Source organism: Podarcis raffonei, chromosome 14 (assembly GCF_027172205.1).
Source record: "Podarcis raffonei isolate rPodRaf1 chromosome 14, rPodRaf1.pri, whole genome shotgun sequence".
NCBI lineage: Eukaryota > Metazoa > Chordata > Lepidosauria > Squamata > Lacertidae > Podarcis > Podarcis raffonei.
Window position 1 is genome coordinate 51,082,876 of NC_070615.1, and position 19,524 is coordinate 51,102,399.

The 19,524-nt window shown below is 42.4% G+C and overlaps 1 protein-coding gene across 5 annotated transcripts in view; it reads left to right on the forward strand.

Moving 5' to 3' along the window:
• SDK1 (sidekick cell adhesion molecule 1) overlaps positions 1-19,524 on the forward strand; it is a 589,097-nt gene that overhangs the window by 433,032 nt on the left and 136,541 nt on the right. For all 5 annotated transcript variants that reach the window (XM_053365834.1, XM_053365835.1, XM_053365836.1 and 2 more), the window contains exons 21-23: positions 6,997-7,095; positions 12,715-12,906; positions 13,969-14,090. In XM_053365834.1, the coding sequence (XP_053221809.1) occupies positions 6,997-7,095; positions 12,715-12,906; positions 13,969-14,090 (413 nt within the window). The remainder of the gene's footprint in view (positions 1-6,996; positions 7,096-12,714; positions 12,907-13,968; positions 14,091-19,524) is intronic.

Here is a 19,524-nt window from a genome sequence, read left to right on the forward strand (position 1 = left end):
CCTCGGGTTTTTCCTGAACTTTCTTTTTTTTAAAAAAATAATATTTATTACTTTTAAAGATTACAGAAAAGGAAAAGAAAAAGAAAAGAGACAAGAGAGAAAAAAGAAAAAAAGAAAAGAACAATACAATACAATATCTAAGCAATACAAAACACAACCTAAACACATTAAACTAAACTAAACTAAACCCTAACCCACCTTAACCCTAAACAAAACAAAACAATAACCATTTAAAAACATACATCACACCTTTTCCATACTCTATCTTTCATTCCCTTGTTTCCTCGACTTCCTCTCACCTCCCTTTTTGTATTCCACTTCTATTAATTGTTTCAGCAAATCCTTTCCATCTTTCTCTATTTTCTGTCATATTATAAATATCTTAACATATTTTTTATCATTAAAGCTAAAATACTTATATATGCTTAACTCCTTATAACATTTCTGCTAAGGCCATAAAATTTCTTTCCACCATTTTTCTATCATTCATTAATTTTACAGTATTTCTATATATAAACTTTAAATTCTCTAATCTTCTTCCACCATCTCCTCTCCCTGGTTTCGGATTCTGCCAGTCCTTTCCGTCAATTCCGTATAGTCCATCAACCTGGAGATCTTATGTCCGAGGCTCTTAACTCTTTTCCAGGCCCCTTCTGCAGGTCTTCTTCAAATTCTTTAATGCCAAAGAGCAGATCTCCGGAAGACTGCTACCTAACAATGCTTTTATTCCTTCCGGACAGGTCAGCCAAATTTCCATAGTTGAAGCTGAGGTCTATAAGATGTTTCATGACATGTTTCTAAATTTCTCCAAATCCAAAGGCCCCCAGAACTCCAATCTCCTCCAGACCCAAGTCCATGTCCCAAAAGTCAGTTAATCCCTGCATAGAGGGATCTTTCCAACTTTCCTTCTTCCGTCCAAGCCGGGATCCAGTCCTCAAAATCTGGCTTTTTCTAGATTCAATCATAGAAGGCCTCAATTTGTAATCCTCAATTTGCTTCTGTAAGGCTGAGGATCCCACTTGTATTACTTTAGGCTCAACAACCACAGCTTTCTCTTTCTCCTCCACAATCTGTCCCGCCAAAGTAGATTCTTGTACCAAGTCCTGAATTATTTGTGTTGGTGCTCACTTTTTGACTCCAAATAGTCACTTTTTGATCCAAATTGTCAATTTTTAAAGACATGTCATCCGTCTTCTTATGAAGCTGTTCCAGCGAATAGCTTATCTTACATAATACCGTCACAATGGCTTCTCCTGTCAACATTTTGAATGGTCCAAGGTCAATCTCTGGTTCTCACAATTACTTATCTTGCAGCTGGTAATTCCCCAGTTGCACTCCTGTGACAGTTTCAAAGACTCCCTCTAGAGGGAAACAGTCTCCACTTGTATCAATCCTTTCGAACACAATTCAAGCCATAAAAATAGTTTCAATTTCCAGTTACTGTTCCTCCTTTTTAAACGCAGAAGAGGACAATGGAAACAGTATCTTTCTCTTATATAACTAGATGTCAAAAATGTTCTGTTCGCAGTCAATGAACTCTCCCAAAACTTCACTCTTTCTGGCAGCCCTTTTCCAGGTTCGGAGCAGTGGTAATTTGGTTTTTCACTCTCCTGCAGGCTCGCTAAGTCCAAAATTTCCCCCCTCTTCTCTTGCTTCCAAGGGGGGGTTTGTAGTTTTAACCGATGAAAATTTAATCCTTTGCCAAAAGCTTTCAAAGACTTTAGCTTATAACGTCTTTGCTTCAATCTATTTACAAAAGGGGAAGGCGGACTTCCTGTTTACGACCTTCCCCGTTTCGGTGCCAAATTAAGGTATTTAAAGATCCAATTTTCCATTCTACTCACGGGTAGTTGTTTAAAATCCAATTGTCCACAGCAAAAAGTCAGCGCTCTCCGGCAACAGCAATGCGGCTTCACTCCGTGAAAGAAGCAGTCAATTCAAAGCACCGCGCCACTCACCCCACATCGCTCCGGATCCCCAAAACAGGGTTTCCCCACGAGTAGGGGAGGCGCAGAAGGTGCCAGTCAAATCCCAAGTTCACAAGCTTCTCCCGCTTGTGATTTCAGAGGGTCTCCGCCTTCGCCGTGGCGATCAGACCCTGCCTTCCACGGAGCAAGTTCCTCCCGATTGGAGGAGCTCCGCCATTGCCGGAGGCGCCAACCCGGAAGTCTGGGTTTTTCCTGAACTTTCAGGGAGTCTATGGTCCAGTCATCAGAGTCTGATGGCAGAAGTGTCTCCTTGGAGCTCAGGACATGAGATGTGGGTTTCAGTACCAGTAGATTCAAATGGGAAGGACCAGGGAATGGATCTGTCTCCTCTGCCTCACAGCTACTGTTGTAGGAGGATTTGGAACCTGAGGCTCCCTATAGCTATGACAATTTTGTATGTACTTGGCTGTCCCAGTTCAGCACAGCTGGCCCTGAGATACTCAGCACCAGATTCAAAATTTAATCGTGAGACAGCACAGTTCTGTTCCCAACAAAGCTCCATTCAGAACATCTTGGCAACTTACAAATCTTATTTAAAAATAAACAAGGGAAAAAGGCATGCATAGCATGTCAAATTTGCAATGATGTGTATTAGAATTATTATTATTATTTTGTCATTTTCCCTGGCCTAATTTATCAAAGCCTGCAGAGAGAAGAAACATTTTCTTTGGTGTTCAGCACAAGTACTCTTCACTTCAATTCCCTGCTTCCCATCTGAAATCTCACCCCTGCTGCTGTAGAGACAAACCCAGACAATGCAGGAGATACGAACAGCTTCTTGATGTGGTTATTTCCTTTCCCAATGCCTCGAGAATAACCATCTGTTCGCCACTCTTCCTACAAAGACGAATCTTATAGACAGCTTCAGTGCTAAAGAAGTCTGATTCCAAATGCTGACAAATTGGCCATGGGAGAGACTTGTTGGGAAAGATACTTCTATGTTCAAAGAACAGATTTTCTGCCATCAGAACTTGTGCATGCTAGCAGATTGCAGGCTAACCACTGGATATCTGCAAAGCTGCTTAACTACAAATGTGTTTACTTAAATTCAGAATTGCAAAGCAGAAGACAGAACTGTTGCTTTAATTACTTCAGAAATAATCAGATTTTTAAGGCTTCTAAAATTCCATTGACATACATTAAACCAGCACAACTGATCAGGTGGTTGCTAAGTGTGTACATCTAACATGGCTCTAGGCCAGTTGTTCTGTCTCCCCCTCTTCTTCTTTTGCCTGCTCCACAAGAGATTAGTTCTTATCTCCTTTCCTACCATGGCACATAGGAAAGGACCATAGTTCTGCAGGAGATTTCATAGTTCACATGTGGAAACTCCCAGGTTTTGTCCTTGGCAATTAGAATTAGAATTAGAACTGGGAAATATTTCCGCTTGTGATTTTGGCAAGAAAGGGGACTTTAGTTGAAGGACAGAGCACTTGCTTAGCATAGTGGAAATCACAGGTCCAGTTACTAAGCTATTAAAAAAACAAACCTGCTGGCTAGGGATATGAATGGCTTTTATGTGAGCTCCTGGAGACCCACGACCAATCTGAACAGAGAATAGTAGGCCAGATGGACATATAGGCAGTTTCTTGTGTTCTTGCAAGAACTGAATATAAGGACACAAGGAAGGTATTTTGGACCAGGCCTGTGGCCCATCTGGTTCAGCATCTTGTTCTCAAAGTGGCCAACCAGATGCCTGTAGGAAACCGGCAACTTTTATCTGTCTCGAATTCTCCAGCCTTCAGCTTCATTGGATGTCCACAAGTTCTAGTGTTATGAGAGAGGGAGAAAAGCCTTTTTTTCTTTTCATGTTCCCTCTGCCATGCATAATTGTTATGCACTTTCATCATTTCCCTGCTGCCAGTCAGACAAGTAGATAGGACTGGGCTAGATGCACACTCTTCACTGCTTTGTTTCTCCACTCTCTCTCACTTACACGCACAAATACACACACCCAGGATCATTCTAACCCACTTATTCTGCCTACCTGTAGTTCTCTGTGCTTGACTGCTTCTTCCTTCAAGGTAGACTATGGTGCATTAAAGCTCCTGAGTTCATCATCCTGTCCATTTTGGATAGGAAAGGCTTTGTAGCTCACAGTCAGCTCCACGCAGCGGTGAAAGGGAAGCTCTTCTTGTCACTCACTGCAGGAGAATCTGGGCTATGTTTGCTTCCAGAAGAAGAAGAAGAGAATAGCAATTTCCACCTAGCAGTTGCAGGGGACCCAGCTGAGTCCTTTGCTGTAGAGCAACAGGAAGCAAGAAAAGCACCAGTGCTCAGGCCACTGATAGAAAAGTACTGGATATTGACATGACTGAGATGCCTGTAAAGCTCCTTCTGCTATGAAGTGAAAAGTGTAAATATTAACACTGTAATTTTTGTCATGTTGCTAGAGTGTATGAATGGGGGGGCAGAGTTTTCTCTATGCATTTGAGGAAAATCCTCCAGTGCTTCTCCTCCCAAAGCAAATACCAGTTTCAGAAGTGTGATTTCCCTAAAGACTATATTATTTGGTTGGTAGTATATAATGCTTCTGTGTTTGCTCTACCATGCAATGGATCAGACAAAAATTATCACGCCAAATGGAGTCTAATGTATGGGTGAATCACTTATTCTTTGATATATATCTCAGCTCAATTATGTCTGCATTTTTGTAATGACCAGTGGTTTTTCGCAAATAAATTTGACTGACTTGACTTCTTCATCTGGATTTGATGATAATAAGAAACAGAGTTGGATGCCATCCATATATTAATGACACCTCACTCCAGATCTCTGGATGCCCTCACTTAGAAGTTGCATGGATATGTTGAGCAGCAGAAAGACAGAATATAGCCCTCTGGGAACCAATGGCATAAACATCAGGAACCCCAGCAGTAGTCATTCAGCACCATGTCCAAGACTTGGCTGTCAACACAGGAATGCAACAACCATAAGTTGGTGTCCCCACTTTCCATCCCAGACAGTTATTCAGGAGAATACTGTGGATAATGGTACTGAAAACCACTGAGATGTCCAGGAGAATCAGCATGGTCTCACTCCCCCTGTTTTTCTCCAAGATAGAGAGAAACCTCATATGTTCCTGAAGAGGAGTCAATCAACAGATAAGCTCCCCTGCTGGTAGTAGTTACAGGCAACCAGGCACAGCATGAATAAAATTCCCTAGTTGTTGAGACCAGCAAGCCAGCCTGATGTAGAAGTTTTCTTAGGACCAAATGAGTGTGTACTGAGCCACTCTGGCTTATTGATGCAAAAGTCTGCCTGAATTTGACACTCCTATGGCCAGAGTTGGGACATAGTGCATCCATTAATAGAGAATCCTAGATTTGTCTTGGACCAGAAGCTCTCTTTGTGCAATACTTTGATTACTGGAGGCTGAAGAATGAAGTTTCAACAGTGTCCCCTGAATTGCAGGTGTAGAATTGGAAATTGGCTAGCACTAGCCTCTTAGCTATCTTTCTTCTCCATAGCTGGAGAGGAATCAGAGCCTGTGCAAAAGTGAAGAGGAAACAGAATATGAATTGCCAACTGATGTCAGCAGAGCAGGAAGACAGCCCAGTCTGGCAAGGATCCAAGTATTAGAAGCATAGTGAATGCAAAGTGAGCAGAAGCCTCTCTCTTCTCAATAAATCTGTGGAAGTGAGGAGAGCTAGCAGTCCCACAAATCAGTCTCTGTGCCTTCATTGAAGATCAAGATTGAACTAAGACAGCACATTTTTTTGGATGCTAGTTCTATTTTACACTGTTTTCATTGCCCACCAGAGAATACTGTTTTAAGTGCTGTTGAGCTTCAGCTGTAAAGCTTCCTTTAGAAGTTCCGCCCAGTTACACGCATGTGCTGAAGATCCTTGCCTTGTGAGTGGTATTTTGAAAGTGCTTTTTGGGAATGGGCTTTTCTAAGCAGTGGGTGGATATCCTTGACCTCCATGTGCCCTTCACTATTGCAAAGTCCCTGCTCAAATGTTATGTGACACTGCAGACATTTGTTCAGCACCTGCAAAAGACATGGGGGAAAGGTGGTTGGCTTTCTTTATTTTATTATTTTAAAGACTTTGTTATGAAGGTGAAATAACAACCCAGTAAGAAATATGACACGAAATTTATTTTCTTACAAAACAGCAAAACCCACCCTGTCCAAAGGCATGGGACTGAATTACATCAGAGCTTGTTACATTCACACTTATGTCCCTTAAGTTGTTGTATTCCAGTTGTGTGGCAGTTCCAGTTCTGTGCAAGCACAGCAACCAAAGAAAGTCTGTCCTATGCCCTCTTCTTTTGTGCTGTACATAATAAAAGTATGACAAGCCACGAAAAATGTGGTCTTTTCATTTTGTTCCCCTTTCTGTTTTTAGCTTAGTAGTCAGGTTTTTTTTCTATCTATGTTAATTGCCAGACTTCTTTAGACCATGTGGTCAATGCACAGCCTCTAAAAATTCCAATATCTAGCTATTACTGCCTTGGCTGCTAATAAAAGCTGGCCAATAAGATGTTTAAAATGCAGATTCATATTGACCACTAGGTAATGATTAAGTAAAGGCGACTATGCCCTTTGATTATATTTTGTGCAGTCATGCCTCTAATTTCTTTCAACAGTTCCTCTCAGAATGTGGCCACCTTTTCACAGGTCTGCCACATGTGGTGATGTGAGCCCAACACCACACACACACCCCCTCCAACAAGATGGTTTGTTTCCACAAGGGGCAACAGCACATGAGGCTGTTTTTCAGGATTCAGCCTGATCTGATTATATTCAATGAAGAGAAGAGACTTTGAATCAGTGTGGCTAAATCTCTTCCTGCCACTCTCCTTAGCTCTGTGAAAAGAGGATGGGGTAAAATCTTTCATGCAGATGATAATTAGAATGGCCCTTAGCACATTGATTGCTCTGACAGCACTCTCTGCAGGTAGTAGTCCTGGCCTAGGTGCCTGTTTTCTCTCTTTGGCTAAATCAGATCTGAAGTGAACAGAGCCTCTCCTGTTATAACAGATTTCTTTTTCTGATTGCCAGAGCCAGGAGCTGTGGGGCACCTGAGTTTCACCGAGATTCTGGACACTTCGCTCAAGGTCAGCTGGCAAGAACCTGTAGAGAAAAATGGCATCATTACAGGCAAGTATCAGCAAGCAGCCACTTACGAAAAGATGGGGAGGGGAATAGGAGAAAAAGAAAGAAACTCATTGCACTACAGTGATCAATATGGCCAGCTTTTATCGAGAGCTTCTGGCGGAGAATTCAAGCTTGCCGCTACTACTATTTAAAGCTTGAAGAGTCAGCAAAGGTGTGTATTGAGAGTTCATTCGGCAGTTACAACTAGCTCACAGTCATTCATGGCCTCTAAAAAAGTTGTCTGTGGGGCAATTTAGCTCCCCACATCTATTTGAGCTTGTAAAATCTCATGCCTCTCCACCCCTATGACATGCACATGGTAGTTTCTGTTTCTCTGCAACTCAACGAGGTTGGAGAGCCACTGTTTCCAGTTGTCAAGACTTTTTAGGGTTGAATTTATTACAAGGACATCAAAATCCATTAAAATCTTAATCTTCATGTTGGCCCTTGGGTCTGGAAAATGTTAGTTCCCTGTTGACCAAAATTCCATTTATGTATTTCATGTATGATGTGCTCCAAAAGAATGTGTTTTCTTTTGCTGTCAGTGGCAGAGGTTTCACTGGGCCATGCTTCTTTGCTATTTATGCACATGAAACTTGTGACCTTTGGAATGCAAAGACACCCATTGCTTCATTATTGGTAATCCACACAGCAGCGGATCCCACATATTTAGTCAGAGACAGCGTGGGTATTGGACAAAAAGCTTTAAAGAGTTTTAATAACCTTCTGTGCTGCGCGTATTTCTCACATGCATGTGATTTAATTGGGTCTATGTGTATGCCTTGGACCCCACTACCTGAAAGATCGTCTCTCCCATATGGACCTGCCTGGCTGTTAAGATCCTTGAATGAGCACCTTCTCCCAGTCCTAGCAACATTAGAGGCCCAGTTGGTGGTGGCTCAAGAGAGGCAGGGCCTTTTCTGTGGCTACCCTCATACTGTGGAATTCTCTCCCAAGAGAGGCCAGCCTTGTGCCCTCCTTGTTATCCTTCCTCTGGCAGGCTAAGACCTTCCTGTTCAGACAGGCCTTTGAAAACTAAGGTGAAGACGATATTGACCACAGGGCTGCCAGGCCAGGCCAAAATGTATTTTAATGTTGTTGTTTTTAAAAATGTGTTTTGGTGTTTTTTGACTTGGATACTTCCTTCTATGGAAGTTATATGGTCACAAAAAACAATAAAATCTGCTTGCCTGCCTGCCTGCCTGCTTGAAAGTGATCTCAACAATTGCTGGAAGCTTTCAAGCCAAAATGTGGCAACTAGGCAATGAGATCATACCCATGTGCTGAGCTCATGCACCAACCAACTTATGGTATGACCTCATCTCAGAGGTGTGTTATGCCCAAACTTTATTGAGAATTTGATGACAATTAAAGACCCATCTCTATGCCCAAACTTTTGAGAGGGGTGAGGTGAAATGCTGATTGGTGGATTGCTTTTTTCATTCCCCTCTGCCATGTAGACTTATTAAATGTTGCATTTTTTGTTGTGTTTTAGACCGTTAAATGTGGTTATTTGTGGGTTTTAGTGTCAAAAGTATATGTAACAAACCAGTAATGATTTCATCATGGATTCTGCGCCATGTCATTGTGGATGTGTTATGAAACATTTCCTCCTAGAGAAAATCAGGGCTAGTCCATGTGGTTGCTAGAAAACAAAAAGCAGAGCACAAGATGAAACAAGATGGCCCTAGCCAACAGGGATACAAGCAGGTCCTATGGAAGCTTTGAAGCTGGCTTAGTAAGGTGACAGTTCGTTCTATACCTGAATCAAATTATTTTAGGAAAGGGGGAGGAAAGTGAAGATCCCTTTTATTTATGAGGAAATGTAGGCCTAGAGACATGTCAGGCAAGGTTTATAAGGAAGAAAAAGTTCCCCTGTTACGGTGAACATTGCATTTAAGGCAGGGAGATGGGAGGTGGCGAAATCATTCATTTCCCTTGAATGGTTCAGTGGCTTATCCAATGCTGCTTAGAAACCTAAGAGTGCTTAGGAGGCTCCCACTTCATCACTTCAGTGCATGGATGTCATTTGCTGTGACTTGGTTTTTAATTCTAGTGTGCGGAATGAGAGGAAAGCGCAGAGGGCATTAGGAGGGAGCAAGCCAGCTTTGGTAAATTGCCCGTTGCTCTCATTGTAAATTTCAGTATCTTCCTCTCTCCCTCAGCAAACTCTGATTTATGAGGGCCTGGATGCAGACGGACAGTTTGTGATTGGATGTACTGCTCTCTCATACAGAATTTACTCCAGATCAACAGAAAATTATTTCTGAAACTCTTCTGGTCATTAGTTTCAGTTAGGCTGCAGCTTATGTAGAAGGGGCTAATGCCAGAGAACAAGGAATGCTTCTTCTCCTGCCTGAAACTGGAGTCAGATAAAACCCAATTGCCTCTGCCTCTTCAGTTCTTCTAGGATGCTACTCATCTTGCGCAGTTTCTGCCTTTTAAAAGTTAGAAAAAGTCGAAGAGGCAGATGGAAGGAAGAAACTCATAGTTTCTTCTGCAAGTTCAGTTGCTTCTCGCAAGGTTGGGCTCCATGTGTTTTGTTTTTATCTGGTTTGGCTGGACTCCTTTTCAGAAGTAGAACATTTGGTGTGTTGGTGGTGGGGTTTTCTGCCTGCTCAGGGCCAGTTCATTGTGGCAGGGTGACAGGATAAAGCTTTGGCGCTTCAACTGCTGCAGGGCTCATCAGATGGGCAAGCGATGCCTTTGAAGATAACTTTCTTCAAAGGATAAGAGTGCAAAACAAAATATCTTGCCCTCACATAGATTTTGTGGTCACGTGGCAGTAGAGGTTCATGGAAAAATTGAGTGTGCCATACGAAATCCAGCAATTATGTGATGCAAAATAGATAAGACATCCTTTTATTCCATAGATTTGCGTTGGTAAACATGCAGCAATCTTTTTGACCTTCCTGAAAGACACTTTTACTATTAGACATCACTTGAGTTATTCCTTTATATATTTTATGTCTCTACCTCTGAGACTGTTTTCAGATAAAAGATAGTAGATGATGGTGTATCATGTCAAAATCATCATTATTTATCCTTGAAAATACTATCCCATCCAAGTTTGTCATTCAGCAAGTCTGGAAGGGCCAATGTGGTTGTTTCATGACCAAGCTAGTTGCTGGAGAGCTGTCCTCCCTTACGCTGGTGAGCTTGAATCACATCCTATTCACATCCCTTCAGGAGTGTCCTGTACCTTCCTGCCCTGATCCTAATCACCAGGGAAGTTGCAATCAAGCAAACTTTTCCAACCAGCTCTCTCTCAGCTGTCACAAGAAAGGTTCACAAATGTGCTCCAGAGTTAATAAAGTTGTCACCAGGGGTTCAGAGGAGGGAGAGAGGAGAACAAGCAAAATCAGAAGCAAAATTGAGAAAATTGGGTTATAGACAGTCTGGAAAATTCACCGAAGGCAGGCAGAAATGAAAGAGCAAAGGAGTGAAAGGCTTAACAAGCAAGTCTACAATAGAAAAGTGAGGTTGGAGGGTCAGGTGCTGCACAGATAAGGACAATGGCTTTCCTGTACAAGGTTTGAAAAGGCAAGATAATGATCCACCCTGCTTAAAAAAGTGTATGCAAGGGCAGCTGTGGAGATCCCCCCACATATTGTTTTAAAATTCTCAGCATGTTCTTCTGGGTTGAGTAGCATCTCATTTGTAAGGTTTTCTATAAGGTTCATCAGTGACAGTAGCTTTTGCCTAGTACAAGATATCACTTGTGTAAAGATGCACAGGTGTTTTTCCTCTGGTTTGTTGAACTGTTTTAAAAATATTAGTACCAGTAATGTCACCACCATTAAGCGATTGATCTCAAACTCTTACAAGCTTCTACAAACCAGATCTAGTGGTGGATGGACTCCCTGAAGGTATAGAGAATCTAGATGAGTAAACAGCTTCTTTCCTCGAAATCCTCAAAATACAAATAAATAAAAAGGCAGGAAAGAGAGATGTATTTGTAGATTGCCTGCTTTGCAGTTAATAAGGGCAATAGTGGCTTGCTTAATACAAAGTGGGAGAACATCTGCTATGCATGCAGAAGGCCCCAGGCTCAGTCCCTGCTGGCCTCTCCAGGTAAGGCTGGGAGAGAATCCTGCCTGAAATCCTGGAGAGCTGCTGCCTCTCATTGCAGACAATACTGAACTAGATGGGTCAATGGTCTGACACAGTACAGTGGTACCTCGGGTTACATATGCTTCAGGTTACGGCCACTTCAGGCTACAGTCTCCGCTAATCCAGAAATAGTACCTCGGGTTAAGAACTTTGCTTCAGGATGAGAACAGAAATTGTGCTCCAGCAGCGCGGCAGCAGCAGGAGGCCCCATTAGCTAAAGTGGTGCTTCAGGTTAAGAACAGTTTCAGGTTAAGAACGGACCTCTGGAACAAATTAAGTATGTAACCAGAGGTACCACTGTATAAGATTTATGCTGCTCTGTCAAAACATGCAACATGGCCCTGGGCTCAACTGGACTTCCTTTCATGCAGTGCTTTCCAGGTACAGTGGAGCCTTGGTTTTCAAACATAATCGATTGCAGAAGACTATTCGACTTCCAAAACGTTCGAAAACTGAAGATAAATGGGTGGTCAGCAAAATCCATTGAAAAAAAGGAAAAACACGTAGCGGAAGCCTTTCGACTTCCGAAGCGTGTTCAAAAACAGAAGCAATTACTTCTGGGTTTTCGGCGTTCAGGTTCCAAATCATTTGTCAACGGAGACGTTCGAGAACCGAGGTTCCACTGTAAAGGTCTGGGCTTTAAAGCTCAGTATCTGAGTGTTTGGGATTTTTTTCATCCCAGTGCTTTCCCTAAGAAAACCCATGTTTTACTGCTGAATTGGAGCAAATGGCAATCCGCAGAAAAACTGATTGTCTTTTGCTCAGTAAAACACAGGTTTCTGGGGAAAGCACCGCGATCAAAGAACAAAACAAAACAAGCACTCGGAACAAGAGCTTTAAGCATAGACTTGTGCCAAGAAACATAGCACAAAAGGAAGTGTTTGTGAACCCCCTCCTGCCAGCAACTGAAGATGCCACCATAAGCCGGGGACAGAGAAGGAGGGGTGTGTGTCCCTGACATTTGTTTATACCTGTACTATACTTATAATCTGGTTAGGTGCTGCAGGAAATAACCCTCAAACCTGGATGTTGGGGACAAGCACATGTGAACCTGTTGGTTACACATGTGGGAATAGCTACATGTGGGAGGAGCAGAGAAATAAAATGATCCAGAAATAAAATTTCCTGATGCTTGAGGTGGATGTTGAAGAAGCAAGAACTGAGCTGCCACTGAGTCGCCCTTGGGTTGCAAACACAGCTGAGGGCTCTGTCAGCATGTCACTCTCTGAAGCCCCATGGGCAGCAGAATGGGCAGGTGAAGCTCCTTCAGCCCAGGGGGGCAGCAACCTTTGCTTTGTTGCAGTTGACACCAGCTTAATGAGCAAACATTGCTACATAGAAAAGTGCTTTTCTGTTAAAGGAGAGTATCAACACACTGGAGGCTCCTTGGCCAAGTCACTGAGCTGTTCTTTGAACAGATTTTTAAGACTGCACAGGGAACAGGCGTGGAAGACGCCTCTGATAACAGCTGCTTGATTTCTTTGTCCTTTTTTTCCCTTCCCTTTCCAGGCTACCAAATCTCCTGGGAGGTGTACAGCAGGAATGAATCGCGTCTTGCTCGCACTCTTGCTAACACAACCCTTGAGTACAAAATTACAGGCTTGTCATCTCTCACCACTTACACGATAGAGGTAGCGGCAGAGACGTCAAAGGGGACCGGCATGGTCACTTCATCAACCATTTCGTCTGGTGTTCCTCCAGGTTGGTAAAAACAGAAATTGGAACAGCCCCAGAAATATTGTTGTGTGATGGGTATAATTAATTCTTCTTCTATTTTTTTTGAATGCCAAAGGATCACAAGGGCTACTTACAGAAGTAAAGTGAAAAATGGAAATGTAGGAGATATATTTACATTGGTATATCTTTCATATTTGCAATGGTCTGGTGCATGGTTGTCATATAACATGATTCAGGAAAGATTTGGGTGGGAGGTTATACTGGGGCCTTTTCGAGTCCCTGCATTAATGTAGTGCCCTTAACTCTGTGCCATTGCATCTACACCTTCATGAATGCCTTGCACGAGATGGGAAGCAGAGGCTTAGAATCTGGACTCCAGCAAGCTGCCAGGGTTGAGGAGAAGAAAATAGTCTGAGCTGAAATACTCTTACGCTCTCCTACTTCTCAGGGATGATAGCCCATGAGGGGAGTTGAGTGGCAGGTGAGATGAGGAGGCACTCAAACCACTTTTAGTGCCTTGCTATCTACATATAATGACCAGAATTGCATCATTATGCATTTATCATTATTATTTTGTTTCACTGGCAATCCCATTTCTACCAAGGAGTCACTTGCTTTGAGGTATTATCCAAGCTTTGAATGCACATAGAGCTCTATAAGATATAAAGATTCTTTTGATACCCATAGCAGAGAATGGTTCATCTTCAAAAATGTCCTGGTTCAGAGTCAATAGACCTGTTACTATCAATTCTTGGAGAGTGACAATGGGGGAAGGAATTTCGCCTTCATATCCTCTTTGTTGCTCCTTTGGAGGCCAGAGAGAGAAACAGGATGTTGGACCAGGTCGGCTCTTTTGCAATCCAGTAGATCACTTCTGATGTTCAGATCTGCCACTGGAAAATAATAGCCAGATGGGTGGGGCATAAATAATAAAATTGTTGTTGTTGTTGTTGTTGTTGTTGTTGTTGTTGTTGTTGTTGTTGTTGTTGCAGCTGTTCAAGCTGTTGAAATGTTGAGCTGTGTATTTATCCCCTGACTGTCTTCTTTTTCTCCCTCTCTTTCTGTTTGGTGTGTTGCCATATATAGAGCTTCCTGGTGCACCATCCAATTTGGTCATTTCCAACATCAGCCCCCGCTCTGCCACCCTTCAGTTCCGCCCTGGGTACGATGGAAAAACATCCATCTCCAAATGGATAGTGGAAGGCCAGGTATGCAAAATATTTGTGGATGAGGTTTAAGATTTCCATTTTAATTAAGTAATTCTGAGGAACTAAAAATATGATCAACTTTGATTTTTAGCTGCTAGAATATGACCACGAGAGTCTCCTAAAAACAATTTGAAAAGGTTCAAGATTGAAGTTGGTGATTCACCTCGAAAAGATGATGTTGTTTTGTTGCAGCATCAGACTCACAAGAGCGATATCTCATAGGCTGTTGGCTGTGCGTTCCTGAGTGAGGGCTTAGAGCAAATGTACCAAATAAGTATACAGTGGTACCTTGGTTCTCAGACGCCTTGGTACTCAAACAACTTGGAACTCAAACACTGCAAACCCTGAAGTAAGCATTCCGGTTTGCAAACTTTTTTTGGAAGGCGAAAGTGCTCCGCTTTGAGTGTTAAGCTTCCGTATTGAGTGCCACACTTCCGTTTTGAGTGTTACGCTGAGGTCTGTCTGTTTTTGCTATTTATTTTGCATTTTTGTTTTTGCGGCTTTTTTCTTTTGTTTTTCTGACTGTGTGGAATCCAGTTCAGCTACTGATTGATTGATTGTGTGACTGCAGTACATTGTTTATTGCTTTTATTTTATGGATCAATGGTTTCGTTAGATAGTAAAATTCATGTTCAATTGCTGTTTTAGGGGTAGTTTTTAAAAGTCTGGAACAGATTAATCCATTTTGCATTACTTTCTATGGGAAAGTGAACCTTGGTTTTGGAACACTTTGGTTTTGGAACGGACTTCTGGAATGGATTAAGTTTGAGAACCAAGGGACCACTGTAGTTAGCAAGTGAGCTGATGGATCTGCCTGGCTTGCAGGGGAGTCAAGAGATTGGCTTTTCTGCTACAGGGAAGTGGTAACAGGATGCCTGTTAAAAGAGGGGATAGATATTTCTCCACTAAGAAGGAACAGAAATTGCATACAGACAGTGAACAAGGCTGGCCTTCCATTCTATTCAGAGAACAGGGGCAAAGGTGAGAGCATTTACTGTTGCCTTTAAATGCACCGAGTTGATAATCAAGAGTGTGTAAGCTATTAGCTTTCTTCAAAGGGAGAGCAAGGGAGAAATGCTAAGAAATGCATTTAGATGAAAGCTATTTTCAAAAGCATGATCTTCCTGTTTGGCTGTATAAAAATATTTCCATCTTGAGCACTTTATTAAGGTTTGATGCTTATGTCACTATCAGTACATTTGCAATTGTACAGGATCTAAAAATATAAAAATGTGCCTCAGCTCACTGGCCTTGGGAACGGTTATTTGTCTGTCTCTCTCTCTCTCTTTCAATCTCTTTCTTTCTTTCTTTCTTTCTTTCTTTCTTTCTTTTAATGGATTAGGCAAGTTTATGGAAACTAAGTCTGTCAACAGATAACAAATGCAATTTACTGTCCATGTTTTAAAGTCAATGTACCTCTGATTGTGGTGTATATGATAAACAATAGGGGCACCACAATTAGCACCCCACTAGATATTTTTCTTATTATTCATTCCTGATTATTTGTGCCCGTGGTGGTATTGGGGTGGTTCTACAACATCCTGCTTTCAATACTGTCTACACCTGCAAAAGTTTGAGGCTATACTGCTTTGTTTCCAACCTGTGCATGTCCCATAGTTTCCTGCTGAAATCCTGTCACTTTCGATACCTCAGAACTGGTGAAGGAAGATGATGTTCTTTTGTTGTTTAGTCGTTTAGTCGTGTCCGACTCTTCGTGACCCCCTGGACCAGAGCACGCCAGGCACTCCTGTCTTCCACTGCCTCCCGCAGTTTGGTCAGACTCATGTTTGTAGCTTCGAGAACACTGCCAAACCATCTCGTCCTCTGTCGTCCCCTTCTTCTTGTGCCCTCAACATTTTCCAACATCAGGGTCTTTTCCAGGGAGTCTTCTCTTCTCATGAGGTGGCCAAAGTATTGGAGCCTCAGCTTCACGATCTGTCCTTCCAGTGAGCACTCAGGGCTGATTTCCTTAAGAATGGATACGTTTGATCTTCTTGCAGTCCATGGGACTCTCAAGAGTCTCCTCCAGCACCATAATTCAAAAGCATCAATTCTTCAGCCATCAGCCTTCTTTATGGTCCAGCTCTCACTTCCATACATCACTACTGGGAAAACCATGGCTTTTAACTTCACGGACCTTTGTTGGTAAGGTGATGTCTCTGCTTTTAATGATCCTGTCTAGGCTTGCCATCGCCTTTCTCCCAAGGAGCAGGCGTCTTTTAATTTCGTGACTGCTGTCACCATCTGCAGTGATCATGGAGCCCAAGAAAGTAAAATCTCTTACTGCCTCCATTTCTTCCCCTTCTATTTGCCAGGAGGTGATGGGCCCAGTGGCCATGATCTTTGTTTTTTTGATGTTGAGCTTCAGACCATATTTTGTGCTCTCCTCTTTCACCCTCATTAAAAGGTTCTTTAATTCCTCCTCACTTTCTGCCATCAAGGTTGTGTCATCTGCATATCTGGGGTTGTTGACATTTCTTCCGGCGATCTTAATTCCGGCTTGGGATTCATCCAGCCCAGCCTTTCGCATGATGAATTCTGCATATAAGTTAAATAAGCAGGGGGATGTTCTTTAGAAATCCACAACTAATGTTTTTTGTTGCATCTCTGACACCTTATAGAATATACTCACAAAAACCCACCAATCTCTAGTCTAGAGGGACCCTCCATCATGCCTCGTTAGTGAACTTCCCAAGGCATCTAACTGGTTGCTGTTGTCTTTCGCATCAGCCAGTTTTAAATTGGAATGTTGGAATTCTGCAACTGGTTAGAGACTAAGAAATCCTCAAATGTTGTGCTGGGTTTTATGATTTGAGAAGGAAGCCTGTCATGCAAGGAAGAGGAGAGACATCATACCAAGGGATATTATCAGTATTTGTGTGCTAAACTTTGTTAGTTGATGTACAAAAAATGAAAATAAAACAGGCCCTCCCTTTACATTTACCTTCTAAACCAAGATATCCCCCCGCCATTAAGACTCTGTGCCTTTAATGCCTACCTAAAAGGTAAAGGGACCCCTGACAGTTAAGTCCAGTCGCAAACAACTTTGGGGTTGTGGCACTCATCTTGCTTTACTGGCCGAGGGAGCCGGCATTCGTCCGCAGACAGTTTTTCCAGGCCATGTGGCCAGCATGACTAAGCCGCTTCTGGCGAAACCAGAGCAGTGCACGGAAATGCTGTTTACCTTCCCGCCGGAGCGGTACCTATTTATCTACTTGCACTTTGACGTGCTTTCGAACTGCTAGGTTGGCAGGAGCAGGGACCGAGCTACGGGAGCTCACCCCGTCATGGGGATTTAAACCTCCAACCTTCTGAGTGGCAAGCCCAAGGCTCAGTGGTTTAGGCCACAGCACTACCCGCATCCCTGATGCCTACCTAGTAGGATATAATTCAACAGGTGTAGTTTTCTCTATGTGGACACACCACGGTGGAGAAATCTGTGCCTCTCATACTATTGTATTCAAATGGATTATTGTATACTACTTTATTTGACATAAGCTGTTCATTTCAAAGTTACGTTTTTATTGTGACTTTTTCATATTGGATCAGATTGTTGAAAGGTGTGTGATCTTTGTCGTTTCTTCAGCTTGTAAGCCGCCTTGCTTATAATAATATAGAAAGGCGGTATTCAAATTAAAAGTGAAATGAAATACAGTGGTACCTCGGGTTACAGATGCTTCAGGTTACAGACTCTGCTAACCCAGAAGTAGTACCTCTGGTTAAGAACTTTGCTTCAGGATGAGAACAGAAATTGTGCAGTGGTGGCATGGCAGCAGCAGGAGACCCCATTAGCTAAAGTGGTACCTCAGGTTAGGAACAGTTTCAGGTTAAGAACGGACCTCCAGAATGTACATCTTAAAGCTTCTGTGAGGAGAAAGGCAATCCTAATCATACCACAGGTTTGTTCCCCCCCACCACAAAAAAAAAAATACACCCCTGGGCCTTCCTCATCCTTAATCTGTCTGTATGCATTATTTAAGAATTTGCCCATTAGGGGAATAAAAAAATCAATCCAGGATGTGAAACAGCCAGCAAGATTGAAATATGACTTCTCTTCTTTTACTCTTGAGCTGCTTCAGATTTTCATTTTGTTTATTTGTTTGTTTTTGCAGTGCAGTAAAGGAAGTGTTGAAATAGCTGGAAGACTTTCTTGTTGTGAGATACTACATAATAGATATGTGGCAGTCTATAAATAAATTGTAGAGATCTTTGTGAATGTTCAGAAGAAAGAAAGCCACAACAGGAATTGCAGACACGCCTCTATATCTGTAGTCCAGCTCGCTGAGGAGTTTATCTGATCCTCAGTGGAGAAATCTGCTTTTAGATTCTGTTTCATGAGTTTCTATGCTAAACAGGCTGTCTGGGTGTGTGTGCGTTAAATTATAGGCCACAAGGGGGTAGTACAGGATGAATTGCCTTTTACAATATACTTCCAATCACTCATGTGCCTGAGTAATGAAATACTCTAGAGTTTTCTCACCTTAAGTCTTTAAGTGTGCCTCAGAGAAATACTCCTCTCCATTAGCTCCGAACAATGTCCCTCTTTGTTTCTGCTGTGGTGTCCTAGATTTATTTATTTATTTCCAACTGGCCGTTCCTCATTTATTCTCCCGTCAGGCAAACTCTGCTCCTTCCTTCCCACCTACAGATTCCTATAAATAATATTATATGGTACTTTTAAGATTAAATGCTGAATTCCTGAGACTATTCCTTTATACTAACCATTCGTTGGTAGTGAGGTTGCTCCCAGTTGTTTGGTCCCTTTTGAATGATGCATACAGGCATTCCATTTCTTCTTCTTTGGCAATCTCCCGTAGCTGAGTAAGATTGTCTTCCATAAACACAGTTTTAAAAGTGAGTCCGTAAGTGATTGTGGAGGCCAATTCTGGATCCACACGTCCTCCCATGGTGGAGTCAAAGGTTTCCGGGCAGGAGTTGATCATGGTGTGGATTTGCCAAGCGTGCCTTCCTCTTAGCACGTTTCTCCCTTGCGTCCTGAGTTTGAGTGCCTTCAAAGCCCATGACACCTTGGTAAAGGCTGTTCTCCAGTTGGAGTGCTTGCAGGCAAGTGTTTCCCAATTGTTGGTGTTTATACTACATTTTTAAAAATTTGCCTTGAGACAATCTTTAAACCTCTTTTGTTGACCACCAGCATTACGCTTTTCATTTTCTAAGTTCGGAATAGAGTAGTTGCTTTGGAAGACAATAATCAGGCATCCACACAACATGATGTTGATGAATCACTTCTTCGACACGGGTGAACTTTGCTTCTTCCAGTACACTGGCATTAGTTCGCCTGCCTCTCCAAGTGATGTGTAAAAAATTTTGGAGACACCATTGGTGGAATCTTTCAAGGTTTCCATTTAACCTTTACCTCGGCATGTGATTCCTGAACAGTATCCAGGTTCCAGGGCATCATGCTGATGTTGTTCAT